The following is a 15,040-nucleotide window of genomic DNA, read 5'->3' as shown; positions in this document are numbered from 1 at the left end:
CCCCGGGCCCACCCCCTCCCAATGCCAGGAGCCCCTTCGCTTCCCCAGTCGTGGCCTGGTGCCCCCTGGGGCAGGTCCTGGATGAGAGCCTGGTCTAGAGGGCGGGTTGCGGGCCGTTCTTCCGCCTTCTTTTTCACTGTCGCCCCCCCCCCACACCCACCCACAGAACACTTTTACACTTTCTTCCTCATTGCCCCTCTGTGAGATTCTAACACCGTGGATACACCACATGTCTGTTCAAAGACAGTGAAGCTTTTCTGCCCCCAAGAAAGAGTTTTCACCCCCTTAGGGGCAGTGTCCCCCGAGTGAAAACACCCTAGAGGACGGGTCTAGGGGAGCAGCCTTGGGAGCAGAGAGGGGCTCCTGCCAGCTCAGACGTGGGCAGGACTTGAGTGCTTGGTGGGCCCCTTCGGGGAGGGACTTGCCCCGGGCCGGGTTCAGAGGCCGCCCTGCTCCCCGCTGCCGTGGCTGGGAGGGCTGGCGGGAGCTGCCCGTGGCCCAAGCTGCTCCAGTACAGCTTGGCAGCTGATGAGCCTCCTGTTTGTCTCTGGGAAACGCTTGCAAAGAATCTCAAGCGTAGTTGCAGGCCTCCCCCTCCCCCCTAATTGAACACACCAGCCCGTCGCGTCTTCCCTGCTCCCCTGGCTCCACGGGGTTCTGAGTGCATCCGCAGCGCGCTGGCACCCGCCGTGGTTCTGGGAGAGCCGGTGGCTCAGCATGTGGCCGACCTCGGCTCTCCCCAGGTGGGCGATGGGCGGGCATCCCAGCCCCCTCGGCCCAAAGCCCCTGTCTCTTCCTTCCTACTTCCCCTCCTGTCCCCACGCCTGGGGTTGTCTACCTGGGTTGCAGGCAACTATGTTCAGGCCTCCCGCCCAGAGAGTGGGCCCTGGAAATGCACACGAGCGCTCGCACCTCAGTCTCTCTGGAGGGGGTGCTGCCCGCTCATCACGGTACAGCTTCCGCCGGCCGCCTCCCTGGTGGGTTCCCAGCGCTGGGGGGGTCCCCACTGGCAGACACGTGGCCACACAGCTCTGGGAGAAGGGTGCTGGCTGCCGCCGGGCTCGCTCACACTGATGGGCCCGCTGCCCCTTGTCGCATGGCTTTGCTGCTTTTCCTGGTGGAATGGGGAGCTTGTGATTCAAATCCACAGATCAGAGTTTCTCCCCCACGGCACTGTGGACCCTGGGGCTGAACCATCTCTGGGGGCCATCCTGGGCGCTGCGGGGTGTGGAGCAGCCTCCCTGCCCCACCCACTCAATGCCAGGAGCCCCCCCCCCCCCCCCCCCCGCAGCATGATAGCCACAGGTGTTCCCAGACATCGCCCAGTGTCCCCTGGAACGGCTTCCCCCTGGGTAAGAGCCCTGGGCTGGCGAGGCTCCTCGAGGGTCACCTTCACGCTGCCACAGTCTCCAGCGCGTGTTGCCTGGGGATGCCACCTGCAGGTCCGCTCCAGAGGGCAGTGACCTGCTTTTTCCTTTTCGTTCTACTTACACCACATGTGTTGAGTCCACAGTCTCAATCTGGGCTTTTCTGCCATCCTGCCTGTGAATGGAGTTTGTTTCTTGGCCGTGGTAAAACGCCTTGCAGCTTCCGATGACGAGGTTGTTACAGAGGTCAGGCGGGCTGGCTCGCCTCGGAGCCTGGAGAACAGACAGAGAGGGACTCCATGGGTCCTGGTCAGCAGGAGGGGCTGTGGGTGAAGGGAGAGAGCTGAGGGGCTGGTGGGGCCCTCGGGCAGAGCACCCTTGGGAAGTGCCTGGCACCTAGGGCCTGGGTTCAGCATCATTGGCACGCAGAGGGGGAGGTGGGAGGGCCCTTCACAGCAGGCGGGAGAACTGTCTAGGCTGCCGGGCTGCAGCCACAGTGCCGCATGGAGGAGGCTTCCTTTATGTGGAGGAAGAGAGTGACCTTGGAGGGGTGGTGGGCAGCATCCTGCAGATCGAAGGCCTGTGACCTTGCCCGGCCCTGGGAAGCAGCCCCGCCAGCCAGGATGGGGGAGCCCCCGGGAGCCCTGCGCCTAATGGTTTTGTTTATGAAGCGCTTCCGAGGGCTTCCAGTGGATTTCCTAATGAACTGGTTTGTTATCGCGTCCCCCGCTGCCGTGCGGGTAATTACATCAGAAACAGGGGGCCGGCTCTGGTCCTGACAGATGCAGGCTCCTGGGAGGGTGGTTTCTGCCCCATCTCTGGGTGCTTAACACGTTGTGGGCTGAAGCGCCCCCTGGCCCCGGGATTGTTCCCTAGGAAGCACGTGTGTCGCTCCCACATCAGCATCTGCTCAGCACCGGTCATCGGCAAGTTGCTGGGAGACGGGAGCAAGTCAGCGAGGTGCAGAGGAGGACACAGACGAGGGACCCAGGGAGACCGCGAAGGGCACAGCGGGCAGGCAGGCAGCGCCAACCAGCAGGGGCTTCTTGGGGGGCGGGGCGGTTCTAGACCTTGGTGTATTCAGGTCACAAAATGCCATCAGCAGGGGAGGGGTGCTGAAAGCAACAGGAAGGTGTCCCCGCCCTGCCCTGGAGGCCAGAAGTCTGAGATGGAGGTGTGGCGTGGCTGAAGGCTCCAGGGGATGGTCCTTCCCGCCCCCTCCAGCCTCTGGCCTGGCCGGTAATCCTTGGTGTCCCTGGTTTGTAGACGCATCCCTCCAGTCTCTGCCCATCTTCATGTGACCCTGTCCCCATGTCGGGATACAACTTCCGCTCTTCTTACAAGGGCCTCGGTCGCTGGATTTAGAACCCACCCTGCTCCAGCGTGACCTCACCTTGGCCAACTTGTCTGCAAAGACCCTCTTTCCAAATAAGGTCTCATTCTGAGGTCCCTGGCGGACATGCACTGGGGGACACTGTTGAGCCCTGTCCCCTGGGGAGCAGTGGGGGAGGAGCGTTAGTCCACACCGAGGAGCAGAAAGTGGGGTGGACGGGAGGGACAGTTTGGGTCTGGGTTTTAGGTGCAGTGCCTGCGGGGCTGGCAGTAGAAGGGATGTGGGGCTGCCCGGCCGCGCTGCCCAGCACGAAGCCACCGGCCCGCACAGCCCTTTAACCACAAGTTAGTTAAAGTGAAGTAATTACGTGTCCTGTACCTCGGTCACACCAGCAAGTACTAGTTCATAGCCACGTGGGCCGGTGGTGATCTCGGGGACAACATAGACGTAGGACATTTCCATTGTGTGAGGAGGCCCCTCATGGAGGTGCCTCGGGCAGCGAACATTCAGGGGTCTACAGCTCGGGGCCCAGCCGCAGCGAGCCGTGGGCTGGAAGACAGGCCCGCGCCTGGCCCGGCCTCCCCACGGGTCTGCGATCCTGAGGCCTCTGGCCCAGCCGCCTGGCCTCACACGCACACAGCAGGGCAGGCAGGAGCCCCGAGGGCAGGGAGTCGGCGCTGCGGCCTCACCAACCACAAAGCTGTCGGGGATGATCTCAGTGAACCATGTTTAATAGTCTTCAGGCTGGTTGCTGGGCCTCCTCTCTCCCGCTTTGCCATCTGACATGAGCAGGACCAGAAGAGCACATGGTAGGTGCTTGTTCCTGGCAGCCAAGAGGAAGGCTCTGGCGGACCTCGGGTGGGCGTGGCCCTTCTCTGCCCCCGTGTTCCTGCCCCCTCGCGTGTGTTTATTTCTCCCCATCTCACTGTCAGCTGCTGCAGGGCCGGGCCTGGCGCCGGGCCGTGAGGCCGCAGCCCTTGAAACTGATTAGTTCGGAGCATGTAATGGTTCAGACGTGGAAGACAGACTCTGTGAGCTAAAAGTGAGAAACCATTTTGCTCTGGGATTTTATGGCTTCAATTGCTGGATCTAATCTAAGATCAGTGCCTTTCTTTTTAAACAACCAAAACCTTGGGAAATTGAAGCCCTTAAAGTATGCTTCCATTGCGGGCCAGACTGTTCGGAAGCTCTAGGAAGTCTTACATCCATCCTGCCTGGAACTTGGGCCACATCTTAGACGTGTCTCTGAGCTGCGTACAGAATGTGACTGCTGGTAGGTGTAGCGCATTGGGATGGGTTCAGTAAGAAAAAGGGCCCACCTGCACACCTACCACCACGACAAATAGAAAAGGAAGTCACCCCCAAGGCTGGCCCTTTTGCGTCTCCTGCCACAGGCCTTGGCGAGGTGACCAAGGCTCTGACCCCTTCATTCCTTAGGTGTCATTTTGGGGAACTTCATTACCGTGTTCCTCCATTTATGAGCACCTGAGTTAATTAAAACGGAAAACCGGGACTTCCCTGGCAGTCCAGTGGTTAAGACTCCACGCTTCCACTGCAGGGGGCACGGGTTCGATCCCTGGTCAGGGAACTAAGATCTCGCATGCTGCGGCACGGCCAAAACAAACCAGAAAACCTACGGCCGTCCCCGGCACAACGTGTGAGATCCGTGGCTCGGGGTTAGGAGCTGGTACCTCTGTAGGAAGGAGACTTGGCGACCCCAGACAGCATGGGGCTGGTCCCTTTGTTGGGCCCCCGGGTCCCCTTTGAAGTGGGGTCCGGGCCCAGCCCGGCTGGGGGTGTGCATAGCTGGCCCAGGCCCACTGCTCAGGTCCCCAGAGGCTCTGGTGGGGGGCACGTTCCCCCGAGAGTGGTCGGCTCGGGCTGCAGGTGTGAAAGCAGGTGCAGCCTTGAGGAGGTGGAGCCCGAGGCCAGGCCTCCATGTGCCAGGTTCTAGGTGCTTCCTGGCACCTGGTGAGAGTCAGACTCTGGCAGCAGGTGGTGGGGATGTGCAGCTTGCTATGCTCAGTAAAAAGCGGGACTGCAGTAAATTTCCAGGCAGACACCCGTCTTCTGTCGGCTCAGACTGCAGAAATACGGTACCAGGGACTGGGCAGCTTAAACAACAGGCATTTATTCCTCGCACTTCTGGAGGCTGGGAGCCTGAGATCAGGGTGCCACTGGGGTCAGCTTCCCGTGAGGACTCTAGTCCTGGTATGAGGACCGCCAGCTTCCTGCTGTGTCCGCACATGGGGGCAGCGGGGGCAGGGGTCAGATCTGTCTCAGTTACTCTTCTGAAAAGGACACTAGTCCTACAGGATTAGGGCTCCACCCTTATGATCTCATTTAACCTTCATCACCTCCTAATTCCTTCTCTGCAGATACAGACACACTGGTGGGGTCAGGGCTTCAAGATACCTTGTGAAAATGATTTTGTGACTTACTCAAGGTTTGGCAAACTCTGTAAAGGACAAGATAGTGGATATTTGTGGATTTGGGGGCCATCCAGTTGCTGTGTAATTGCTCAGCTCTGCTGTAGCAGCACCAGTGTGGCCGTGGGCAGGGCCGTGTGCCGGGCTGTGTGCCAATAAAGCTTTATTTACAAAAACAGGTGGTGGGCCAGATTTCATAATCTGCCCACCCCCAACCAACTTAAATGATATCCTTGCTCAGTAAAGAGATTTAGAAAAACAAATACTACAAAATTTTTTGACACCCCCCCCCCCTTCCATTGAAAGAACCGTGGTCGGTTTTGATGAATAACCTTGACTTTCCCTAAAGGTCTTTGGTCGCAGTTGGGGCTTTAATGTATTCTTGACTGTGAGTTTTGTATTTCTTCTGACAACAGATCCATTGTAAGACCGTTTCTGTAGTTGAATCGGTGCTTAGGACCAAGGATCACCAGCCCCCGCACAGGGCCGTCGGGTGGCTCTGTCACCTACCTAGGGGGTCCACAGAGGTCGCCCTGTGGTTAGAGTTTTCCTGAGGCCTGTGCATGCGTGTGTGCGTACGCACGTTTTTCTCTCTGTGATGAAGCAGAGACGGTCTTTGTCTGGATTTCTCACATCCTTGGGTGAGATCCCTGGGGAGGAAAGGGCCTCACTGGCTCGCCCGTGGCTTGTCAGGCCTGCGCCCTTGCCCTCTTTGCCAGCCTTTTGCTCGGCAGGCAGCTGATGTCTGCTTCTGGGGGGCATCCTGTCCCCCCTCCTCTTGTGGGGGGTGCGGGGGCGGAGCTCGTGTCTCCTCTCCACTGTCACTTTGAACAGCTCAGTTCCTCCCGTGTTAATTAACTTGGCGCCAGCGGCTCCGTGGGGGGCCCGTCAGGGGCTCTTTGAGGTGCACTTTTTGGGGCTGTCAGGCCCCCCTTGAGGAGCGGCTGCGTCAGAGAGCCAGTTCTGCTCTGAGCGTCGTCGGGGTGCCACCTCCCTCTGCTCGTATCACCTGGGGAGACCACCGTTCCAGGCCCAGAATCTGGGGGTGGGGCTGAGCCAATGGGGGCTGGAGGTCGACCCCCAGCCAGGCAGGCAGGCCCAGGGTGGGGTCCCACAGAGAGCACAGCCTGTCTCGCATCCACAGAGGCTGGTGCTGGGTCCCAGGCCATGCGCAGCGCATGTGTCCCCCCACCCCCCACAGTCCCCCTCCTCTTCCTTTACTCCTTCTGTCCCCAGATGGCCCCTCGGCACTAATGGGATCACCAGCCACCCCGCCTTGGCTGCTCTGAACAGGATGCTCAGCGTCCTCATTACCTAGTTGCTCGTGGAGCGGGAGCCCTGCCCCACGCGATTCTGCCGGCTGAGCCTTGAAGGTACAGAGGGCCCCAGGGTGCGCTTAGGCTGCAGGGGGCCCTCAGGCCTCCTCCCTCCCCTTGGAGCCCGGTTTCCCCATCGGAACTAATGGCCAGGCCGGGTCCCGGGGGAGAGCACGCTCCGGCTGGCCTCCGGCTGGCCTCCGGCTGGTGGGGCTGCTAAGCTCAGGAGCTGGAGAGCAAGCAGCAGACACTCAGCCGCAGGGACCCCAGCAGGTCCTCAGGAAGGTCTGGGAGCCCGCCAGGCTGGAGGGGAGGACGCAGCCCCTCCCTGGGCGCTGCCCCGAGGGTTGTGCCCCAAGCCTCCAGCCCCCGCCCTCCCTGAGCCCCATTTCCAGGACGGCCCTGCAGCTCAGAGCCCCTGTGCTTACTCGCAGGCCCGAAGTGAAACAGCGGCGGGGGCAGTTCTGCTGGGCAGGGGCCACAAATCAGAAGACAGCGGTACAGGGTCCGTGGCGGGGGTCTGGCGCGCTCAGCCCCTGGAAGTTGCTTTTAAGCAGCCGGATCTTTTCGCTGGTCTTAGCAAATTCTTTTGCCAAACCGTGAGCTGAGACAAGGCGATGGGTCTGTGTTCTCAGCTGCTTTAGTCCACGGAGGCGACTGCTGCCGCGTCCTGCACCGGGGGCCTTCCCTCCTGTCCCCCACGGCCCAAGGGGCCTTGGCTTCTTCCCACCATTTCCTCCCTGGTGCCCATGCCCCCCACACCTCGGTCCCCACCAGCGACACACCCCACCGCAGCCAGAACCCCACGGAGACGTGAGGGTGAGTGTTCCCAGCCCTGCTCCCAGCCCGGGCACGGGCTGGGCTCCGGGTCCCCTCCGTCCCCTCCACGGCGCACACAGGTGCTTTTTTTAATTACTTAAGGAAAAGCAGTTGCAAGGCCGCTTGATACAAATCCCTTAAGCTGCTGTTGGCGTTGACGCCAGGGAGGCCGTGGCCAGCCAGGAATCTGGAACCCGGGCGCCATCTGTGCTCTCGCCACTCCACAGCCAAATGACACCGCCAGCCTTTCTCTGCTGCGCGGTTTCTCATCAACTGAATTGAGTTTGCGGGGAGTCGCTGGGTCATAAATATTCCCTCCCACTTGGTGTGGTCAGGCTACTGCTGTCCGCAGGCGGAGCTCCCAGATGCGGCCTGGGAGCAGGCAGGATGGGGGCACTGGGGCTGCAGGAGACACGGGACCCGCCCCCAGCAGCCTCAGGCTCCGGGTCCTAACTCGCTGTTTCTGAGCCAATTGAGGGAAGTCGGGAGGGGCTCTTCGGGGCAAGATACATAATCGCTGCATTCGATTAAGTCTTTTCCTTCCGCTTCCTTCATTTCCTTTGAGAAAGTGGCAGTGGCGGGTGGTTGTAAACAGAGGCAAGATGTGCATTTAAAACGGAGACACGTTCATAATGTCCTTTGAAATTGCACGGGATGAAAAATGAACACATACGCAATTCTAAATACATACACGCGCGTGCACACACACATACGCAGCCTGGAAAAAAAAAATCCAGAGGCACTTTTTAAGCTGTGGTTTGGGGAACGGCTTAAAAAGGGATAAGCCTGTTTATCTGACACGGGGGTGTTTAGAGTCAGAGCTGCAGGGGCTGCAGTGCGGGTGTCCCTGAGGGGTGACTGCCCCTCGGCCTCCTGTCGCGATGCTCAGGACAGGTTCGTCCCCCTAAGGAGGCAAGGACAGTGCCCCTTCAGAGGGAGGCGAGCTCGGCCCCCAGGGTCAGGTCCACCCCGAGGTCCCTCGTGGAGCCATCCCTGGGGAAGCTCATCTCCCAGAAGACGGCTGCCCACCGCCAGGTGATGCTTTGTCCTCTAGAGTCTAGACCAAGAGCCAGCAAACCTCAGCCTGTGCACACCGCATCCGGCCCTCTGCCTTTTTTGTAAATAAAGTTTTATCTGCATTCGTCTACACCCATTTGTTTACGAGTTGGTCTTGCTGCTCCCAAGTGACGACAGAGCTGAGAGATTGTTAACAGACATCAGTGACCCGCACAGCTGGAAGCATCTATACTGCTTGGTCCTTTGTGGGCAGCTCGCCAGCCCTGCCCTAGACCAGTGGTCCCCTCCGTCTCTCCTTCCCTCTCGCTCTTGGCCTTAGCCCGAAGGTAACTAGGACACCAGGGCTGTCTGATTTCCTCCCCTTGACCGAGGGCTCACCGTCCCGAGCCTGGCTTCTGCAATCCTTGCCTGGCTTCTCTGGCTCCCAACTCCTCTGGGACGGCTGCAGTGCCTCCTGCACGGGACCCAGTCCTGGGGGCCACGGTGACCCTGTGGCATAGAGGGACAGGCTCCCGGAACGCGGGGTTTGCATGTGGAGACGTCTTCAGGGTCTAGACAGCAGAGGAGGGGGAGGAAGGACCCATTTCAGCCCGTCCTCGTTATGCTTGTTTGTCCTATGCTTGAAGCTCCCAGGCACAAGGGACTCTACTAGCCAGGCCAGCATTGGCTTGAGGCAAGTTCCGGGCGCCCTGGGGCCAGGTGCTGAGTCTCCTGGGTCCCCAGCCTCCTCTCCCGAAGCCCAAGGCAGGGACACGGGGGTGGGGGAGCACCTTCTCCAGATCACATTTGTTTCCTTGTTTGCTCTTTGGGGGCTGACAGCTTTTTCCCTCTTCCTAACTAACCTTTGGCATTACCGCTGTTATAAGACATTCCATGTGCATTTTACCTGGTCGGGGGTACGCATGTCTGACCGGAGGGAGATTTTGGTTTGAACTGACTGGAGGCGGCCGAAGCTCGGAGCATGTGGCCTCGGCTCCTGAGCGGCTGGGGGCACTGTGGTGGGCCACGGTCAGGTGGGGGACTGCGACTCCGTGGGGAAGGCCAGAGGCCCCCACTGCGGGGATGCAGCAGCCTCACCTTCCCCCGCATCGGGGTGAGAAGACCCCCTTTCCTGTCCCGTGAGAGAATTTCTAGGGAGGATGGGGTAGGCTCGAGGCGCCCTGCGTGGTGTGGGGCGAGTGGCCCGCGGGCTCAGTGGTCTCTCTCCTGCCCACATGCAGTGCACATGCCGGAAGGACATGGTCAAGATCTCCATGGATGTCTTTGTGCGCATCCTGCAGCCGGAGCGCTACGAGCTGTGGAAGCAGGGCAAGGACCTCACGGTGCTGGACCACACACGGCCCACGGCCCTGAGCAGCCCCGAGCTGAGCACCTGGAGCGCCTCCCGGGCCTCGCTCAAGGCCAAGCTCCTGCGCAGGTGAGCCACCCAGCGAGCCCGGCCCACGGCTCCCCGCTGGTGGGGCTGCAGGCCGTCGTCGCCCACCTCTCTCCTCTCCTCTCTCTCCCCTCCCCTCCCTCCTCCACTTCTCCCTCTTTCAGAGGCAGAGTGTTTCTCGGGTCTGACTTCCTCCGCGGGCTGTTGGGGACTCACCGCCGTCGCTGCCTGTGTTGTCAGGGGACTCAGGCTCCCACCCACTCCTTGTCTACCAGCTCCTGGGAGGTGGGCCCTTTTTGCCCTCTCAGGACCCCACACACTGTCCCTCTCAGGCTTCCGGCTCACTATCGCGCCATCCCCGGGGCGAGAGCCCCGTTTCTGCGTCGGGGCCGCGTGGCCCTTCTTGACTCTGAGCTATGGCAGGAGCCGTGGGGCACAGGCCCCGAGCTCCCTCCATGAGAGCTGCGCCCCTGCCCCTTTGCATCTGTAGATGCTTGTTCTGGTGCCTCGGATAACGTGTTGCTTGAATCCGCGGACACGGAGGTGACTACAGAGACCTGTCCCCCGGACACCCTCTGCCACCCCTTTCCATCTCAGAGGCCCCCCTCCCGGCCCACCTTCCACCCAGCGTGGTCCCCGCCTGGCTGCTGCCTGGTGTCCGGCGGGGAAGGAGAGGGCAGAGTGGCTGCCCCCTCTTGGCATCTGCGCCGAGGCCACAGGGATGTGGGTGGCGGAGCTGGGGAGTGAGGGGCAGTGCCATGCGGCCTCGGAAGCGTCCGACTCCATCATGCTCTTTCTCTGGGAAACGTCCAGGCTCTCAGGCCCTGAGCTGTCTGTGGACAGGGTTCAAACAGATTCCTTCTTGGTGCCCAAGGAACGGTCGGCAGGTCCTCGCTGGGCCTGGGGTATGGCTGGAGTGGGCAGGGCGGCCCGGAGCATCCTCGTGTTGGTGTTAGGGCTTCAAGGGCTCAGGAGGCTCTCCCTTGACCACTTGGCTCCACGGCGGTTGCCCTGGACAGTAAGACATTCCGTAAACAATGAGCGTGGCGCGTCTCAATAAAACTTTATCTATGGACACTGGAGTGGGAATTTCATATCATTTTCACATGCCACAAAATGTTATTATTCTTTTAACTTTTTTTTTTTTTTTGCGGTACGAGGGCCTCTCACTGTTGTGGCCCCTCCCGTTGCGGAGCACAGGCTCCGGACGCGCAGGCTCAGCGGCCACGGCTCACGGGCCCAGCCGCTCCGCGGCATGTGGGATCTTCCCGGACCGGGGCACGAACCCGTGTCCCCTGCATCGGCAGGCGGACTCTCAACCACTGCGCCACCAGGGAGCCCTCTTTTAACTTTTGAACCATTTAAAAACGTAAACATCATGCTTAGCTTGTGGGCGGCACAAACAGGCTGCAGTCGGATCTGGGCCTTGGGTGAGGTTTCCATCTGTAGCGCTTGGTCACTGCTGGTGGGTCTTGTCCCCGTTGGTCGAGTACGGCGCCTCCCCCAGGACCTGGTCCCTGAGGGGTGGGGCCTTGGCCAGTGTGTTCCTTGGACAGTGCATCCTTGGTGGCACCCCAGCGCTCTGCAGAAACTGGGAGAAATCATCCTGGCCAAGCGATCACTCCCGGCCCGGAACCTTCTCCCCGCTGGGCCTGTTCTTTCTGCGCACCCTCACCTGCCTGTTTTCCCCACCCGAGGCCCCTCCCTGAGAAGGGTCTCTCAGCTCCAGGGTGCTTTCCCATCTGCTCCTGGCAGCACGCTTGAAGGTGTCTCTCTCTTCTGATTTCCTTTGCTGTCTCTCCTTTTGGCTTTCTGCTCTCCTGTGTGTTCCTCACGAAAAGCACCTTCTTGGTGAGGCCGATCTGCTGCAGCTCCCTTTCCCGGTCTTTCTCGAGGGAGGGAGCGGAGTGATCCTGCATTTGCATAATGGTTGACTGGTGATGGCTCAGACTAATTGGTCAACAGAGTGACAGCCAAGGACTGGGGCGTCATTCCAGGATGGAATGGGATTAGAGGCTGTCAGACGAGCCTGCCCAGAGGACGGGGACCTGGCCGCCGGGCCTTGGCCGGAACCTTCTGTACACAAAGAGCCCCATACCCCCTCCCTGTCCCCTCATCATGTTGCACAGCACACCTCCCTTCTGGAACGTCCCTCTCTCCCACCTCCCCTCCCTGTGTGCAGACCTGGGACTGAATAACAAATTCAGTCGTGTTCCCAAGGATGCAATTTTCTTTAAAGCCTTTAGTATGTAAAAGAAGGCTGACTTCCCCACCTTTTTAAAAAGTCATTGGTTGGGGGGGCTTTTCTCCTAAGATGCTGATTGGGGACTCACCTTTGGAGGCCCAATGCCAAGCTGGAAGCCGCTGCCCCCGCCCCACCCCCAGTGGCAGTGGCCCTCAGGAGTCCCTTGTGACTTTCTCTCCTGGCCACGTGGCCAACCTGTCCTCGCCCAGCTGTGCCTTGTCTCCAGGGCTGCCGGCTCCCCTGAGCCTCCCTTGTTGGAGAGTTGGTTTGCGGGGAGGGGCAGCACCACCCTAGCATCCTTGACTCCTGCCGGATAGGGGATGCGGGCAAATCTGGCTCTGTCCCTAGACCAGGGTCTCCCCTCGGCACTGCTGACATCTTCTGTGGGCGGCTGTCCCAGGCACTGTGGGGGGGTTGAGCAGCTTCCCCACCCCCGCCCACTCGATGCCAGGAGCAGCCCTCCAGTGAGACCACCACAGATGTCCCCAGACATCTCCCAGTGTCCCTCCCCAAGGGCTTGGCATTGGGGTGGGCTCCTCATCTGCCTGCTGTGGGCACCCTCCCGTGCCCCCATCCCTGTGCAGCCTTGCCTTCTCTGGGATGCTGCATCCATTCCTCGGTCCTCAATCAGACGGGCTCAGCCAGGCCCCCGCCCCTCGAGGGCCCAGCCTTCCTGACAGCCCCCTGCACCCCGCCCCAGATGTCACCTCAGAGCAGAGGCAGATGTTGGCTCCTCTGGGAGAAAAGGACGCCCTCCCGTGGATTTTCCTTCCACGCCTAGATCTTGTCAGGTGAACTGGCCCCGCCCCGTGCCAAACAGGGCCCGTAACCTGTGACCTTCTTGTCCGTGCTGCGTGGCCCCCTCGCCATCGCCACCAGGTGGGACCCCTGTCCAGCTGGTGTCTTCGCCTTGCTCCCCTCCCCCACTCCTGCCTGCCTGCCTGCCTGCCTGAGCAGCCTTCCTCCATAGGCAGGCTGCGTTTTCTTCTCAGCTCCTGATTATTTTCAAGGAGAGCTTCAAGGAATGCTCTGCGTTGCCCATGTGTTCCAGCAGGTGTGCGCTCTGCTGGACACTCACACGCACCCTGTGCAGAGCATCTGAGCAGCCGGGCTTGGAGGGAAGTGGGGGAGGGGAAATGTGCTCCTCTCCGGGCCCGGGGCCCCGTCCCTCCCCAGCTTCTGCTGCTCCCCCTGGCGGGACCTCCAGCTGCCCACGCAGGAGGCTAGAGCCCGCTAGCCCTGCTCGCCCCAGCCCAGCAGCTCCCACCCACCACCTCTCCACCTCCCATCCTCGGTCACCATGGAAACAAGGAGCCAGGGAGCACATCCCTGCCCCCTCTGCTGCCCCCAGACCCACCAGGAGCCAGTCTGGTCTCCCCTCTCCCCCTGCACCTGATGCCCTGGCCAGGCTGTACACGACTGCACCTCCGACCCACTCTTTCCAGCCACCCTGACCCTGCCGCGCTCCTGAGCCCTTTCCCCCGGTGCAGCTCCTGTCCGCTCAGAAGGGGCCATGACTATGGGGCCTGCCAGCCCCTGCGGCCCCAGGAGCTTGTTGTCCCTGTGACTTCACCAGAAAACCCACTGAAGGCCACACCTACTCGCGTGGGTCAGGGAACGCTGGAGGAAGGGGCTGCGACTCCTGGCCAGGAAGCCCCAGATCCCCCCCGAGGAGTCAGAAGTTCTGGGCAACAGCCCCACCTTGGGATGCCCAAGGGGCTGTGTGCCCTGGGCCCCTCAGTGAGCACCCTCACTCTGTCTCCTGCCACCTGAGGTCCAAGGACACCTGCTCCCATCTTGGAAATATCAGTGTAGAGATTTGGACTCAGTACCAATACTTGATTCTTATCATCTTCGCCAAGTGACATCCCGTTAAGCCCGGCAAGTAAAGTGCACGTTTATGTCCACCCTCCTCTGAAACACCATGAAAACGACTGTAAAGGAGAGACAGGGAAGAGGAGAGGGTACGAGCGGCATCGGCAGACTCTGAAGGAAGGAAAAGAGGGGCAAGTGACACCTGACTCTGCAGCACAGAGAAGCCTCGACTCCGTGGACCTGCAGACAGGGAGCAGGCTGGTTCAGGCCACAAGGCCTGGGACTCAGGCACGGGCGCCTGCTGGGGCGGGGACCGCAGTGTGCTGGAGGCATTGCTGAGCTCAGGGCCTCCTCCTTTACCCCATCCCCCAGCAGAAGGCGCTGGCCCTACTGCTGGGGAGATCGGACCTGCCAGCCTCACATATCCCCAACCGCAGGGCCGGGTCAGAGTGGCCCAACGGAACAAAGCCACACATGCGATATTGGGGGTCCCCCGTGAAGTGACAGGGCTCCCACCTGCCCGCTCCCCTTCTAGGAGCCCTGCTCACACACAGCTAGCTACCAGCGAACATCTTAGTCCCTTGTACGTCACAGCCAGTGGTCCCTAAACCCCTGAGGAAACTCAGTGTGAAAGAGTCTCAAACAAAAAAAAGCGGGACCCCACAGGAGAGGCCATGCAGTGAGCAGAAGAAAACTAACTTCTGCGAGAGGGCAGGTGACTTGGCATTTATGGAAGAACCTGCTGTATAAACAAAAAGGCTTTTAAGGAAAGAGATGGCTCTTGGACATTTAAAAGGGAGCAAAGGACTTCCCTGGTGGCGCAGTGGTTGGGAGTCTGCCTGCCAATGCAGGGGGCACGGGTTCATTCCCTGGTCCGGGAGGATCCCTCATGCCACGGAACAGCTGAGCCACAACTGTTGAGGCTGTGCCTTGTTGTGCGCCACAACTGCTGAGCCTGTGCCCTGGAGCCTGCAAGCCACAACTGCTGAGATCCACACGCCTGGAGCCTGTGCTCCACAACGAGGGGGGGCCGCTGCAGTGAGAGGCCCGTGCACCGTGGTGAGGAGTAGCCCCCACTCACTGCAGCTAGCGGGAGCCCATGCACAGCAATGAAGACCCAACAAAACTAAAAAAAAAACTTTAAAAGAGAGCAAAGAAATGTACGAGGTGGGTTGGGAGCCAGCTTGAGGAAATCTAGAATGCAGACTTTTCACAACTCAGGTTAAACAGAAGATTGCAAAACCTCTGGAACAAACAAACGGGTCAACGGGGCCCAAACAGCACTGGACTTGGCGATCATGATGCTACAAGCTAATAGACAAAG

The 15,040-nt window shown here is 60.4% G+C and overlaps 1 protein-coding gene across 3 annotated transcripts in view; it reads left to right on the top strand.

Annotated features, from left to right (window-relative positions):
- KDM4B (lysine demethylase 4B) overlaps positions 1-15,040 on the top strand; it is a 93,464-nt gene that overhangs the window by 52,182 nt on the left and 26,242 nt on the right. For all 3 annotated transcript variants that reach the window (XM_065875384.1, XM_065875385.1, XM_065875383.1), the window contains exon 8: positions 9,502-9,698. In XM_065875384.1, the coding sequence (XP_065731456.1) occupies positions 9,502-9,698 (197 nt within the window). The remainder of the gene's footprint in view (positions 1-9,501; positions 9,699-15,040) is intronic.

This window comes from Phocoena phocoena, chromosome 3, assembly GCF_963924675.1.
Source record: "Phocoena phocoena chromosome 3, mPhoPho1.1, whole genome shotgun sequence".
NCBI classification, from domain to species: Eukaryota; Metazoa; Chordata; class Mammalia; order Artiodactyla; family Phocoenidae; genus Phocoena; species Phocoena phocoena.
This window is presented reverse-complemented; position numbering and strand designations above follow the sequence as displayed.